A 14610-nucleotide genomic window follows, 5' to 3' on the forward strand; every position below is an offset into this window, starting at 1 on the left:
CTGTTCCCAGCCCCTTCAGCAAGTGTCAAGTACCAAACTAATTAGAGTAACATTATAGTTAGTTTATTACATTTATTTATCTTTAATTAAATATAAATATTTAAATTGCCCCTATTGTATCCCTTGTATCCTAATTAAAAATAAAGAAAGTTGTGTACTCTGAATAAGCATTTCAATAAATATCTAATTGTTAGTATGTATATACATTCTCAACTTTAAAAATGTAATGAATTAAGGTATTAAAAATACAAAGCATGTTATTAGTAACTATATAAAAATATATTTCATTGAGTATCATAACTCATAAATAAATATATTATTTTAAATCACTAATAGTATAGGTCAAAGGAGTAATACAAATATTAAAAAAAAATTACACTGTTTGTCTAATGAGATTTGCATTATGGCTTACACATACAAGGTTATATCCTATATTGTTATCAAACAAAATAAAATGGCAGCAATAATGATGTATGCTTATGTTTAGAATTTAAATTAATAAATTAAATAAATATAACTTTAGGACTAAAAATTAATAAAAATTCAAACAAGACTCCAAAAGAATAAATAGCATTGCTTGTTTAATTTTTGTGACTAATATTTATAATATTTTAAGTATGAAATATATTTAACTATGCATTATATTGAAATTAGTATAATATTGAAAATAGAACATAAAAACTAATATTATATTCCTTTATAATCTTAACAGCTCAATATTACAACCACATTTAAATTTAATTATTATAATTTACATGTATATGAAAGTGAGAATATTTTTATATATTTCAGCAATTTTTTTAATTTACAATTTTGTCTTGAATTCTTTTGGGTTATCAAAACTATTTAAATTTTGTTTCTCTTCTTCAATAGTTGTATTTCTTTTGCCAAACTTCTAATCTTTATTCTTTTCAATATTCTTTGTTTTACTGTTTATCAAAGATGTACTAGTCAGTTGCTTGGAAATATTCTTAGCAAACGCGGGCAAAGGTAGTGACATTACATTAAAATTAGCACGTCTTGTCGGATATATGAGACCCTGTGGTGGATACTCGTTGAATATTATTTTAATTGGACTGTCGTATACATGATTTGTACTTGGAGAATAATCAGGAATGTTATTATTGATGTTTAAATATTTATGCAATGCTACGTTCTGAGCATTATTAACATTAATTGAATTATTAAATTGATCACTGAAGTTGATTGGGTCAATTCCATCATTAATTGAACAACGGCAAGAAGGATCCATATGCCAAGCGCAGTAAGGTGATGATGAAGTAGAGTTATCTTGTTGTTGAATAGTTAAATTATCATTATTTGTATTAGATACTTCACAATCTCGACATTTAAAAGACGCTAAACGAACATAGAGTAATTCACCTTCTATATAACTACCATCCATTACAGTAACAGCTGACTGTGCATGTAATTCCTGAAAAATAAAAATAAAAAATGAATCATTCTTAAGAAGTATGAATTATGTATTTTTAGAGTCATGTGTCATAAGTCATAACTAGGGATAGGATGTTAATGACTTAAACATTTTTTAACCTTTCATCCTATAAATTGTGATGTTATATAAAACTCTATGCTTCATGTGGTTTAGAATATACTAATTTTGTTTCTCATTTTTCACATTATTTTTTTTTTTAGTTTTTGTATAATGGGGGGCATTTTTCTCAAATTTTAGGTTTGTGGGTTTTTATATTAATATAATATTTTTATTTTTATTTCTATTTTTCTTTTTAATTTCTTTTTAATAAATTCATATTTTTTTTTACTCTAAATTAAACATACAACTTGAATGTTTACTATTGTCTATTAATTTTTTAATTAATCTGACACCCACTATCACACCCATATCTATTTAAACATCTATTATTTTTATATTAAATTTTTTTTGGGGTCATCAACATCCTATCCTTGATCATAATTATCATAAATAAGCAGACGGTGATGTATTATTATCATATGTTCAATGCCAAGGGGCTGTTTCATCACAGTTATCCAAATATTGAAATATAATAACAGAGGGAAGAATTAAGCTAAATTATATTTTTTTAAAGTATGGTTGAAGATTTGAATGAAAAACAAAAATATTATGTAGAGAATTTGCTGTAAATATCATGAAAGAATCCTGGTTGTCCTGATCATAATTTAAATAGCAATATGGTCGAATATCATAACAAAGTTTGAATAATTTTCATCACATGCTGCTTCATGAATATTGCATTCACGTGTAAAATTATAATTTATAAATTTTGGTAAAGAGGGGTTTTGGGTTGAATTTATATTGATCTGTTTGAACCTTTTCAAACCACTGACAACATGAAAAATATACTTAAAAAATATAAGGTTAAATGATAAAAGTAAATTTGAAATTATATTTGATAATGTAAAATCTAAATGCGATACCCTAAGTATTGAAATACCTATTCCAACTTACAAACAAAAAAAACAGATGCAGATGTTAGTTTACCTGAAAATTATTATAGAATATCTTTATTTTTTATATGTATACATGATTTTTTAAATCAATTAAATGAGCGATTTTTATCCACAGATAGACCTAACTTTTGTAAACCATGATGCATTTCATATATTTCAGTACCTACCAATGTGATTGTAAATATTTTAATATTTGGTTATGTTATTGGTTACTCTTTTGTATCCAACCACCCCACCCCAAAAAGAAATTTCTACCGTGACTCATGGGCGCCATGAAACTCCTTCCACTATGCCACTGGACCCTGATGATGTTCTAAATAAATTATTAATGACCAAAACAAGCAAACTATGTGATTTAAAGTATTTGTAAGCCTAACGGTCCATGTTGTATCAATAAAAAAAAAACTACCAATTTAATAGTGAAACTAAAATATTTTTTGACTGTAATGATTATAATATTATCACAATAAAACTTGAGTATGACATTGCCAGTCAAAACTGTAGGACTTTAGTTCATACAAATTTTGATTCATTAAAAACTTGACCATGTCTTAATAAAAGCAATAATGAATGCTAAAAAAATTGTTTATGTTAAAATTAACAAATAAAAAGGGGAAAAGTAGATAACCATTATGTCGTATGAGTAGGTATTGAATGTACCTCATCATTAAATAAGTCTCTATGTTGGACATATTAAATTTGAATTCAATAAAAAATCATTGCCTACGAAATACAATTCTGAGCACAGACTGCCATATATTATTAAGCATATTTTATAATACATTTTTATTTCTAACTTAATAATTTACTTTACTCTTATTAATACACCATACAGTAGGATGATTAATTTTTGTTCGAAAACATTGAATTTATTTTGTTATTAACATTTAATTATTATAATAGTATTTATTTATACCATATATTATTGTTATTAATTTTTGAGTTAATGCCGACTCATTGTATAACATTGTATTTATTTAGGTTTTAAATCAATTTGAACTATTAAGTTAAAATTAATTAATAGATTAAATTAATCTTAATATTGTCAAAATGTCATTGTAGGTATAAAATATAATAATAGTATAGTAATGTATAGTATGTAAATCAATAAAAATACATTTATAATTAATGTTAACATTTACCTCTTGGAAACACAACACACCACATTTGTTTGGTCGGTCAATTAAACATTTTTTAATAGGTCCAAATTGACTAAAGCGAGATTCCAGATATTCAGTAGTGACTGAATCTGCTATACCTTTAATCAAAGTACAGGTAATTGGTGATGTAGATTTCTTGTTAGCAATACATGGGTTATCTTCCTCAACATAATGACTTCCTGCAGACCTAATATTATATACAAATTAGAAAATTAGAATTGCTATATTAATAAAAAATATAACATATGAATTTCAATAAAACTAATACATGTGTTTTAACATGCTTGAAATTTTATCAGTAAAATAAATATATAATAATACAATTTTAATAAGATTAAGATCATAAGTTTTTTGCTACTTTAATACAATTTTTTTCACACAAGCATAGATTAAATAATAAAACAATATAAAGAGAGTAATTGGGAAAGTTTAAGCATTCACATTTGAATATTTGTTGTACATGTTAGTACAGTGCTTTTTAACCTTTTATTACGAAAACACCCTAATACAGATCATTAAAAATAGTGACACTTAAAATAATTAATGGGTATTTTAAATGATAACAATTATAAAATTATATGTACATTGATAATGAGATAATCTTTATAATTGTTTTTTTATCTGTGGTTTTTACAATCAGGTTTAACACCATAATAATGTGACATTATATTTATGCTTTGAACAGGTGCTATAATATTATAAACAAACATTTTTTATGGTGATACACATCACAGAAATACGGAACACACATTGGTTGAAAAACATTAAATTAAATTAAAAGTAAACTTTTTTTTCAACTCAATAATACAAAATTAAAGTAATAAAATTCACTAAAAGCAAATATTACAGAAGAGAAAACAAATATCAAGTATTAACATTATTATGATACTAAACGGTTTTTTGAATTATTTCTGTTTTCGATTTTGAAATGTATTCATTAAAAAATAGACAATAATTTATAGAACTAGTATAAAATTCATACTTAAAAATAAAACTCTAAAACTTTAAACACAGGAATTCATAGTTTATTATCGACTAAAAAGATAATATAATAAACATTTAATTTGGCAGGTGAATATAATTATAATTTTAATAGCCTATCATAAGTCCATTACTATATGGAAAAACACATACTGTTGAGTGTGTGTCACTGACATCTTTACTAGAAGTAAATAGTAATACATTGAATAACGATTGTGCATTTTAATAATATATCTATGTAGTTACGAACTATTAAGTAAAGTAGAAAATAATATATTAAGTATATTCTAACCCAGAAGAAAACTGGGAATGCTTTACTACTACAGTCTCAGTGGCGTAATTAATGGTTAGACATATTATATAGAACTTGATAATTCAAACAAGAACTTAGTTGGACTTAAGCAAAGTTTAAATTACTGTTTGATAAATATTAAAAATTACAGATATGTTAAAAATGGTATGAAAAACGCTCAAAGAACAATTATATTACAAAAAAACATTTTTAGGAAAAAGGTAAAAATCTATAATAAGCTTTGAAGATTGAATTTCTCTTACTTTTGTTCATTAAAATTAGATAATGATGGACCTTGACCATTAACATTATCTAGGTGTATTGATGAACTTTGACCATTAACATTATCCAGCCGTATTGATGGACTTTGACCATTAACATTATCCAGGCGTATTGATGGACTTTGACCATTAACATTATCCAGGCGTATTGATGAACAATTTTTATGATTTTGCTTATTGAAGAATTCAGCAAATTTTATCTGACACTCACTAGATGCATAATCACCATGAAAGTATAAACCATTTATAAAACCATCTTTCATTTTATTTATGGCAGCTTCTGCATTTTCAATCTAAAACATTTAAAAAAAATTTATTTTAGAAATTTCTAGAAGTATACAGATAGTGTACAGATTTCAGAGTAAAAATAAATAAGTTGTTAAAATATTGTTATGGTAAAAAAAATTTATGTGATTTAGTCTTGAACAAGTTTTTTGAAAAAATACTTTGATATTCAACTTCAGTAACTTTTCTTGTAGGAAAGTAAATCTAGTTGATGCATTCAGGATATCAAAATTGAAATTTCCCAGTTGTTTTCAAAGAGGTCTCGAAAAACCAAAAAAAATTTAAGGATAATTAAAATTTTTAAGCAGAATCAATTTACGACATTATCAATTTTGTTTTTGGTGCAACTCGAATACGAATAATTGTAAATAGTAAATACTTAAAATTTTCACTGAATGTTAATTATTAATATTTTCTAAATGCCATTAACATTTTGAGCTATTCATAGGCATGATAAATTTCTGATTTTTTTTCTGTTCTACTAATAGATAAATAAATAATTTTTCAAGTGGTCAAAAAATATGAAAATTTAATATAAGCATGTCACAAAGTTCTTCATAATAATTTGAATGATAGCGACTAAATTTAAATCCTACAACACTCAAAATATTGTCTAATAAATTTTCAACTATGATTATAATATCCTAAGCTGTTCTTTTTTAAGTAAAACGGATTTTACCAACATTTTAACAGTGTTTGACATATTTTTAAAAGTCAAAAATATAAAAATTATTAGATAAATAATAAAATTACATTTTACCTCTTTAAAATAAACTAGAGCACGTTTATTAGTATGATCAATCGAAAATGTTGTAATGGGCCCACAATCAGCTAAATAAATCAGCAGAAAATTATCATCACAAGATTGTTTAACACCAGTAATCCAAACACATCTTGATGGATGTGATTTTCCAAAACCCAAACGTACACGAGAACCTTCTATGTCTACACCATTCATTTTATGCAGAGCAAGAACTACACTGCTGGTATCAAAGTATTTAATCATTGCGCATACTTTTAATGATCCATCACTTACATAATCTTCTTTTTTAATATTAATGCTCTGTAATCAAAGATAAATATATTAATAGTAGAAAACAATAGGTACTATAAAAGTATTTATAAATGTACATACAATTATATCTCCAAATTCTCCAAAATATTTATATAGTTTAGCATCATTAATATTTTCATCTAAGTTACCGATGTAAAGAATTCTACATAATTTGGAAAAAAAACCACTTTTGTCTTTTTCATTCAATCTATATTAAAAATAGTTTTTGATTAAATGCATTCATATTTTAAATAATTATTTCTAACCTATTATCATCCATATTGTCTGATGTATCTTCTTTCTTTGATCTAGTGATATGAACAATCATCAAAAACAGTACCAAAAGTATATGAATGTATATTATACTTCAAATTAATACAAAAAATGTTTATACTTTTATAAAATAACTTACCACTAAAATAGTTTGATCTCAGATCTATTTTTCCAGAGTTAATTGGAGTTGTTGTGTAGTACTTGCAGTCACCTGTTGACTTATGTAAAAATGACAAACTTGATTGAAATGGATCTTATAGTCACAGAAAAAAATGGTTTTTGATATGACACGAACAAACAATACAAATATTGGATCACATAAAAAAAATAAAACTACGCCAAAATCAGAGATTATATCCGAGAGTAGTTGGATGTTTCATTCGTGTTTTTCAGGCTGAGTTGAAACCGATTGTCTGCTTGATAGTTGATACGACGCACTAAAATCCTGAAACAATGACAATGAGCCTTTACTACACGGGACGACGCGTTAAACACAAATATCAATATAGATAATGCATTTTGAGTTTACAATATGAAAAATGAACCTGTTGCCACAAATAAAGATAATAAACTAGATTTGCTAACAAGTGATAACTGCCGCGCCAAAAAATGTCGTGTTGTTTGTGGGCTCTGTAGGGTGTTATCAACTGACAAAATAAATGTATCATTAGACGGACTTGATGAAATAAAATAAACCCAAAACCTATAAGTTGAAAAAGTGGAATCATCCGCTCTGCTCGTTAATGTATATATTATAGTTGTTAGCAATCCACTTTATTATTTATATCTGTGACCTATCTATATAATCTACTGCGGCGATCTCATTAGAAAAGTCGTAATAAACAGAGTTGTAGTGGTTGGTAATACTCACGGTCGTAGTCTGTAGATATACTGGTTGCACAACTCCAATATTAAATTGATTAAAAAACATGGACCATTCAATGTATCGGACGACAATTCTCCCCGAAGAAAAATATAGTATCAGGGATATGACCATGAGAATTGGTCGAATCGGGCAATTGAAGCCTTGAACACCGTCTCCAGAGTGGGCACACGTGAAATAGAGAATGGTAAACAAGCCGACCCCGCACAGCGTACGCCGCCTATATAGCAGTAAACGTTTCCTAAATACCGGTGTACAAGGGTCGAACATCATGTTGCTGAAGTTAATGCTTCAAACATTTCTCACAAGGAGCGCCACGAGTCTTTCGTTCTATTATATTCTTTTTATTATTTGATAAAAATGCAATCATTGGAGGGTCCACTGATTTAATACAGTTGTGCAAATTGTATTTCTACAACCGTGGTAATACTGCATCGGTGTGATACCGATACTGATACAGACGCTTAATGTGGGTTTCCTCTATACTGTTAAATTGTACATAGTTAAAAATGTACTTATTACGTTATACATATTATTACAACATTATAATTCATATTTTCTCAGTACCCTGTATAGCCTTGTACTCCTTAAAATAATCCTGACCTATCACATCCCTTAGGTTATCTTGGCCTCCAATTGCTGTTTGTTTGATTTTCGTGTTTATATTGAATTATCTGTTATTTGATAGTTGATACGCGATACAATATTGATATAAATTAATAGATATTGATAATTGAAAACGTATCGGTGTGCCGTGCGAAAACAACTAATGGGTAAATAATTGCGTGGTTATAAAATTTGATTTTCAACTAGAATATTTAATTTTCGTCTCTATTTATGTTATTTGTATTGTAGGTATGTTTTGCTAACTTAGATATTAAATATTGAAATAATTAATTTCATACTTACCAGTTATCACTTACCAGTAACTTTGCTTACAGCAGAGAAACTGATTGTCATTGAAAACTAGTATTTCGTTAAATTTGAAGAAATCTAAGGATAATTAAATTAATTTTTTTTCTTAATTACCTAATAATTACATTTCAGATTAGAAATGGTGTATCGAGAAGGGATCTAGAGAATACTGTCACATTTTCAGCAGGTCATGTGCAGTAACTAGTTCTCCGATTTACCTCATTATTTTCATTGGCGAAGTTTACGTAAATCTTCCGTTTTTTTCCTGCCGGAACTTACACAAAAAAAAATTAAATTGTGTAGGGATTTAGGTTGCGCCCGTTGACCGTTTAGACCCACCAAGAAAAATAACACTTAATATTTTAATGCTATATTAGAATATTGACAAGATTCGAATAAATCGTGAAAACTTACAAATTATTTCGAGTTAAAAATTCATAAAAAAATTTTTTTTATACCTAAAATTTTAAAATTTAATACAACATTTCTCATAAATTTGTCTACCTTAATAAAACAAAACAAAATGTCTAACGGAAAGTCAAATTACATTTTTTTAAGCATTTGAAGTTCAAATTTTTACAACAGAATATTCATTCGATTTCTCATGGTGCAATTTTCGTAATTAGTTTTAGTTCAAAAACAAATAACCGAAGATCCATAAAGTTAGCAGTATGTGTTTATTTTATCTTTTTATTATAAAACTTTCAAAATATTTTGACTTGTATTTGACATATTCAATTTTTTAATTTTTTAGGTTTTTTTCTTTAAATTTTAATAAACTTTTATTTTATGTATCAAAAACCTTGAAAAATTAATACAATAAGGCTCCTAATATTTTGCGTCAAGCTTCATGGGTATATACTTTCCATGAATTACCTGCATCCAAATGATTTAAATGCTCTGATTTTACTATTTCGGGCAGTCATGTAGTTCTTGTAGTATAAGTTTATTTGGCTTCACGTTAAAATCTTTAGTTGTTTTGTGCTTTAAGAGTGGCATCACTATTTGTTTTGTGGAAATCCCCCCACACAACGGAAATATGTTCCAACTACGGCCCATTAGTACTATGTAGTGCTGTAGACCGTAGTGGATAAAGTATAAGCTTTTCACGATTTATATTTTACATCAGAATATATTAATCTTTGAGGAGAAATGTAATACTTTTAATTCTAATGCAGTACAATTTTAAACTTCAAACGCTCATCAAAATTGTACGTAATGGTTTTACTCTAATCTTTTAGATTTTGAACGGAATTGATAAATGTTTATTAGTACATATTTGATTTTACAATGATGTGTTGATGTGTGTTTTTTTATTGTGTTAATCGAAATAGTGCTTCAGTTTTAAATCTCAATCTCTTTTCTGGAAGGAAAGTAAATTTAATTGGTACTCTTGAGTGTTTAAAATGAAAAATCTTCAAAAGTCAATCACGTCAGAAAAAAACAAAAACAAATTAAGGAAAAATGGACATTTTTACGCAAAAGTTTTTGACAAAATTAATTTGGTTGTGTTGGAAAAAAAATGATCATATCGATGAATGCATGACATTTTTACAGAATGTTTATTTAAACATTTTCTATAAATCATACAATTTTCAAAATATTTCGACTCCTTTTGAGCTATTTATACAAACATTTATTTCAATCATTAATTTTGTCAATATTTTTTTTATTTGTGTCGAAATATTTTTTGCGTTCTGTCGAAAAACTTAAATATGTAATACTATGTTCCTTATTAGTTATCAATTAATATATTAGCTATTGAAAAATATTTAAGATATATATGCATGATTTTTTTTAATAAGCATTTAAAATTTAAATTTTGACTAATCAAAATCTTGAAAATTTGAAAATCATTTTGTAGTTAATAGTTCATAAAATGCTTAATTTCTATAGGTAAAAAATAACAAAGTTTCTCAGATGTATTTTATATTGTTACTAAAAAATGTAATACAAGTATAAACACAATTTTATTATAGATATTTTAAGCCTATAAACAAGGACAAAATATTATAAACAACAACAAAATCTAGAGCGAATTCGACAAAATTGATTTTAATTTCTTTGTTGTAACTCAAAAACTAATAACCATTGATATCTATTTTAAATTTTCACAAAATGTCAATGTGATTATTTTCATGTATGATAAAAATTTTTTAATAATTTGACTGTTTTTGAACTATTTTTTATTCATACAAAAATTTTTGATTTTTATTATTAATATTAATTATTAAATTTGATTATTCATTATAACATACTTAGCAGTAAGCTGAGTAGCTGACACACAGTCTCTGCTCAGAACCGTTTTTCGTATATAATGAGTTATCTTTAAATTCAAATTTAACACATTAAAATTATATACTCGAAAACTACCGTACAGCAGAATGGTACTTACACTTTTCCACCAAATAAATGTTTAAAAAATGCAATAATGTCATATTTAAGTAAATTTCATGACAAATTCAAATACATTTTCAAAAATATTATCGGATAAATAGGTTACTTAATTAAATATAGGTAGTTGGCAAAATATTGATACTTTACACAAATAAGCAGAATAATGAATAACTTTGTAGCTTGACAATGATCATTTAAGTACTGCCAGAAGCGGAAAATGTTGAAATTAGGTACACCCAATCTCAGACCATGTAATAGATACTGAAATACCCTTCAGTACAATATAATAAAATTTATCACCACAATTAAATTTATTTATTCAAATATTAAGTAATCATGTACCAATGTTTTAGTTACAACATAAAAAAATAATATATTCAATATTATTGCATCAACTATCAACTATTAATTTTAAATATTTAAATTCTAATTGTATTCAAAATCTGTGTGGAGTTTTATTTTAAAGTTAAAATATCAACTTTTAAACTTCTTTGTGAGCATATAGGTATCTATTTAAATGGTAAAAAACAATTTAATATTTATAATACTCGTATTTTCTGTGCATATAAAATATATTTATGCGTTGATTTATACTCCATATTGCCATAATAAAGTAACCGTGAATCAGACATTTTAACGAAAACACATAACATCAATTTTTAATACATGCCTGATTTCACTCAAAACCTTAAGAATATTATAGTGTATGTTACCTATATGTGATTCTATACATAACCTTATTGTTTTCGGAGCTTTGACTGATTTCTGGATTACCAAATGTGAAATAATGAATGTGAAATTATTATAGAGCCCAATAACGATAAACTTCATACAAAGTAAATGATAAATGACCAAATATGTTATAATGCATTTATCACAGTGGTAAATTGTACTATTTTAATGGGTATGATTTTATTTTTTTGTTTTTCTCTCCTTACAAACAGAATACATGGATCTGCTGCCATGCGCCTGTGTCATTCCAAGGTTCATCGAGAACGATCAATAATAGGGCGGCGCCCGCCTTGATACTAGCTGTAGCGCCTCAGCGTTATTTTATGTGTCGCCACTCGATAAGCAACAGCACCTCTAATATGTTTTAAGTCGTTGTTCGTACACTCAATATTATATTATTTTGAATAGTACGTTTTTGTTGAGCGAAATAAAGGAAATACGATATTTTAAGAAAATAAAAATGTTTAAATTCTAATACCTAGTTTTCAATTTTTCGCAAATTATTTTCAAAATATTGTGTATCAGATCATACGGTTGGGCATTGAAGGGACTTGACATTCGTAAATGACAAATAATACAGGTACAAACTGCTATTCAACTGTTGTTTACTTGTGTTCTTATATCAGTGCCTCCGTCTTATACTGATAGAAATATTATAATTCGGGTAAAAATGCATATTATTGTTAGCTTCCATAGGCACAACTAAGCTCAACCCTTCGAGATGAACAATAATAAATCTCAAAATTTTGTGTTGAGTTATTTTATCCTCCTCAAATTGTAAACACTAGTTGCGCCTATGTTAGACTCTATTTTTGCTTGTTTATGATTTGGCCACTGCTATATATATTTATTATAGTTAAAAAATTATTGAATTGTAAAAAAAATGTATATTTATCAGTATACCTAAGTATGATAGACTCTTTTCCAATTAAATTGCATACGATTTCATAAAATATTGAAAAATGTAAGCGCGTTGTATTTGATTTCTCTCTCTGACTCTCGAAAAATGTAGGTAAAACCCACTCAAATCGTTTTTTTATGAATTTTAAGTAATGAAGAGGTGCTAAGGAATAAAATCACCTTTAATAAAAATGAATTATAGTAATATTTTTGAGAGTTAATTTCGACTAAATTTAATATCCATTTATCTATAAATTAATAAAAATATTTTTATTTCTTTAATCAAATTATAAGTGAATAATATACAAAACTGATAAGTAAAATTCATATACCTAATTGTTATATTGTATAAATTATGTAATTAAATTGCAGAGGAGTCTAATATCGTGTACCATATATAATGATTCTTGAAAGGCAAATACTCATATAGTTTGAACTAAGACTATATTCTATTCGTATTGTATTATATCAGGTTCAGAAAACCAGAACGATGGCCGATAAATCGAGTGAAAAATATTCGTGTGATAACACTAATAATACTTCTGCAGAAACCACAACACCTTCCAACAACATGGCTGATAAAAATGGCGAAGATATTTCGGGTGCAACCTGTACCATTTTACCTAGTCCCGAAATAATCTCAGAAGTATTTTACTCCTTCGACGACCCGGATTCTGAACTTGATCCACTTCAATTGTCTATGAAAAAAATTGTTGGTAAATTGTTTAATCAAATTAGTGATGATAAATTAAAAATCCACGACATTGACAATGACAATGACAATGACGATGTCAATGTTAATGAAAATTATCAAAACGATCTCGTCGATATTAATATCGATGTCAATAATGAACCCAATGTATATGCTGCTGATGGTGATATTCAAAACAATATGTTAGTAGCACTCAGAAAACACGAGAATATCGAGGATACAATGTGTCCTTCAAACTTTTTTTTTGATTATAAAAATTATAAAGAGTTATTTTTTTCAACTGAAAACATCAATTTCTCTACTCCGGAGCTCCCATTATCACTTACACTCACTCCGCAATTAAACTTTGATGTTGATTTCATTAAACAAGATCAACAATATATTGATTTTATGTCTGTTTTCACAGAATTCGATTTTTGTAAGCCATTTCTTGAAAAAATATTCTCATATTTATCTTATAAAGATATTGCATCGATGACTAAAGTGTCTAAAACTTGGCGCAAAGCGGTTTCGAAATCTGCAAATGCACAAAAAGAGTTGGAAAAAGTTTTTATACAGGCAATATTATATTTTTGTCATAAAAATGCGAGTGTAACAGATGAATACAAACAATTGTATGATAAAATATTAATACATTTTAAAAATCAAATACAATTTTAAAAAAATGATTTTTAAAACATAAAAAAAATAGTGCAATATCCAGCTAGAACAAAATAGATTGCTTATAAAAAAATATAATATTATAGATAAATTATATATCTAGTACATTATGACTACGAATAAAAATATCGTGTAGCAGTTGGTTTATTCCGAAATTATTTAAATTAGAACACTGATGGTTTAACTCAAAGAACAATAGCTGCATTCATTTAACTTTGAGTTAAACTTAAAAGTTAAATTCTTAAAGTATAAGTTAGGCAGCTGCCTAGAAAATATTTACCCGTTCCTAGTTAATAATACGTAGGTACAAATAAGTACATTTAATACCAACTGCTACTGAATATTAACTACGTATATAAACTTAAATGCCTACTAACATACCATGTTTTATCTGTATGCATTACTTAATTAATTATAAATCAACAAAATTACTTTTAATTAAATTATAATAATTAAAATGAATATAAAGATATTTTTAGCGTGTGTTTTTTGAATGTAATGTTTGCTTAGTTAATAGAAAAGTATAGAAGTATTAACATTATTTATACCTACTAAAAAAACTACAAACGTCGACTATCATCTTAACTGTATTTATCAAAATTCAAATTTACCTTTCTTGTAGGTAATAAACTTA

At 26.5% G+C, this 14610-nt stretch overlaps 2 protein-coding genes across 2 annotated transcripts; one reads left to right on the plus strand and one right to left on the minus strand.

Moving 5' to 3' along the window:
• Positions 1-718: 718 nt before the first annotated feature.
• On the minus strand, positions 719-7850 carry LOC111042160 (protein split ends-like). The gene is made up of 8 exons (XM_022326682.1): positions 7649-7850; positions 6917-7222; positions 6771-6812; positions 6586-6712; positions 6211-6513; positions 5148-5458; positions 3594-3798; positions 719-1435 (listed from the first exon to the last, which is right to left on the minus strand). The coding sequence occupies exons 3-8, from the start codon at positions 6782-6784 to the stop codon at positions 896-898; spliced, it is 1500 nt and encodes a 499-aa protein (XP_022182374.1). The 5' UTR covers positions 6785-6812; positions 6917-7222; positions 7649-7850; the 3' UTR covers positions 719-895.
• Positions 7851-12044: 4194 nt separating this feature from the next.
• LOC111042163 lies at positions 12045-14394 on the plus strand. Its single transcript, XM_022326684.1, has 2 exons — positions 12045-12284; positions 13077-14394. Exon 2 carries the CDS (start codon positions 13095-13097, stop codon positions 13974-13976), a length of 882 nt encoding a protein of 293 aa, XP_022182376.1. The 5' UTR covers positions 12045-12284; positions 13077-13094; the 3' UTR covers positions 13977-14394.
• The last annotated feature ends 216 nt before the right edge of the window (positions 14395-14610 follow it).

Source organism: Myzus persicae, unplaced genomic scaffold (genome assembly GCF_001856785.1).
Source record: "Myzus persicae strain clone G006 unplaced genomic scaffold, MPER_G0061.0, whole genome shotgun sequence".
Classification (NCBI taxonomy): Eukaryota; Metazoa; Arthropoda; class Insecta; order Hemiptera; family Aphididae; genus Myzus; species Myzus persicae.

What these genes read in the sequence shown, in the direction of transcription:
- LOC111042160 (XM_022326682.1), bottom strand. An exon ending in GAGAATTTGGAGATATAATT is followed by an intron (nt 6,514 to 6,585) that starts GTATGTACATTT and finishes CTTTGATTACAG; the next exon opens with AGCATTAATATTAAAAAAGA. An exon ending in TCTAATTTTAATGAACAAAA is followed by an intron (nt 3,799 to 5,147) that starts GTAAGAGAAATT and finishes ATATAATATTAG; the next exon opens with GTCTGCAGGAAGTCATTATG.
- LOC111042163 (XM_022326684.1), top strand. Translation starts at nt 13,095, where the DNA reads ATGGCCGATAAATCGAGTGAAAAATATTCGTGTGATAACACTAATAAT.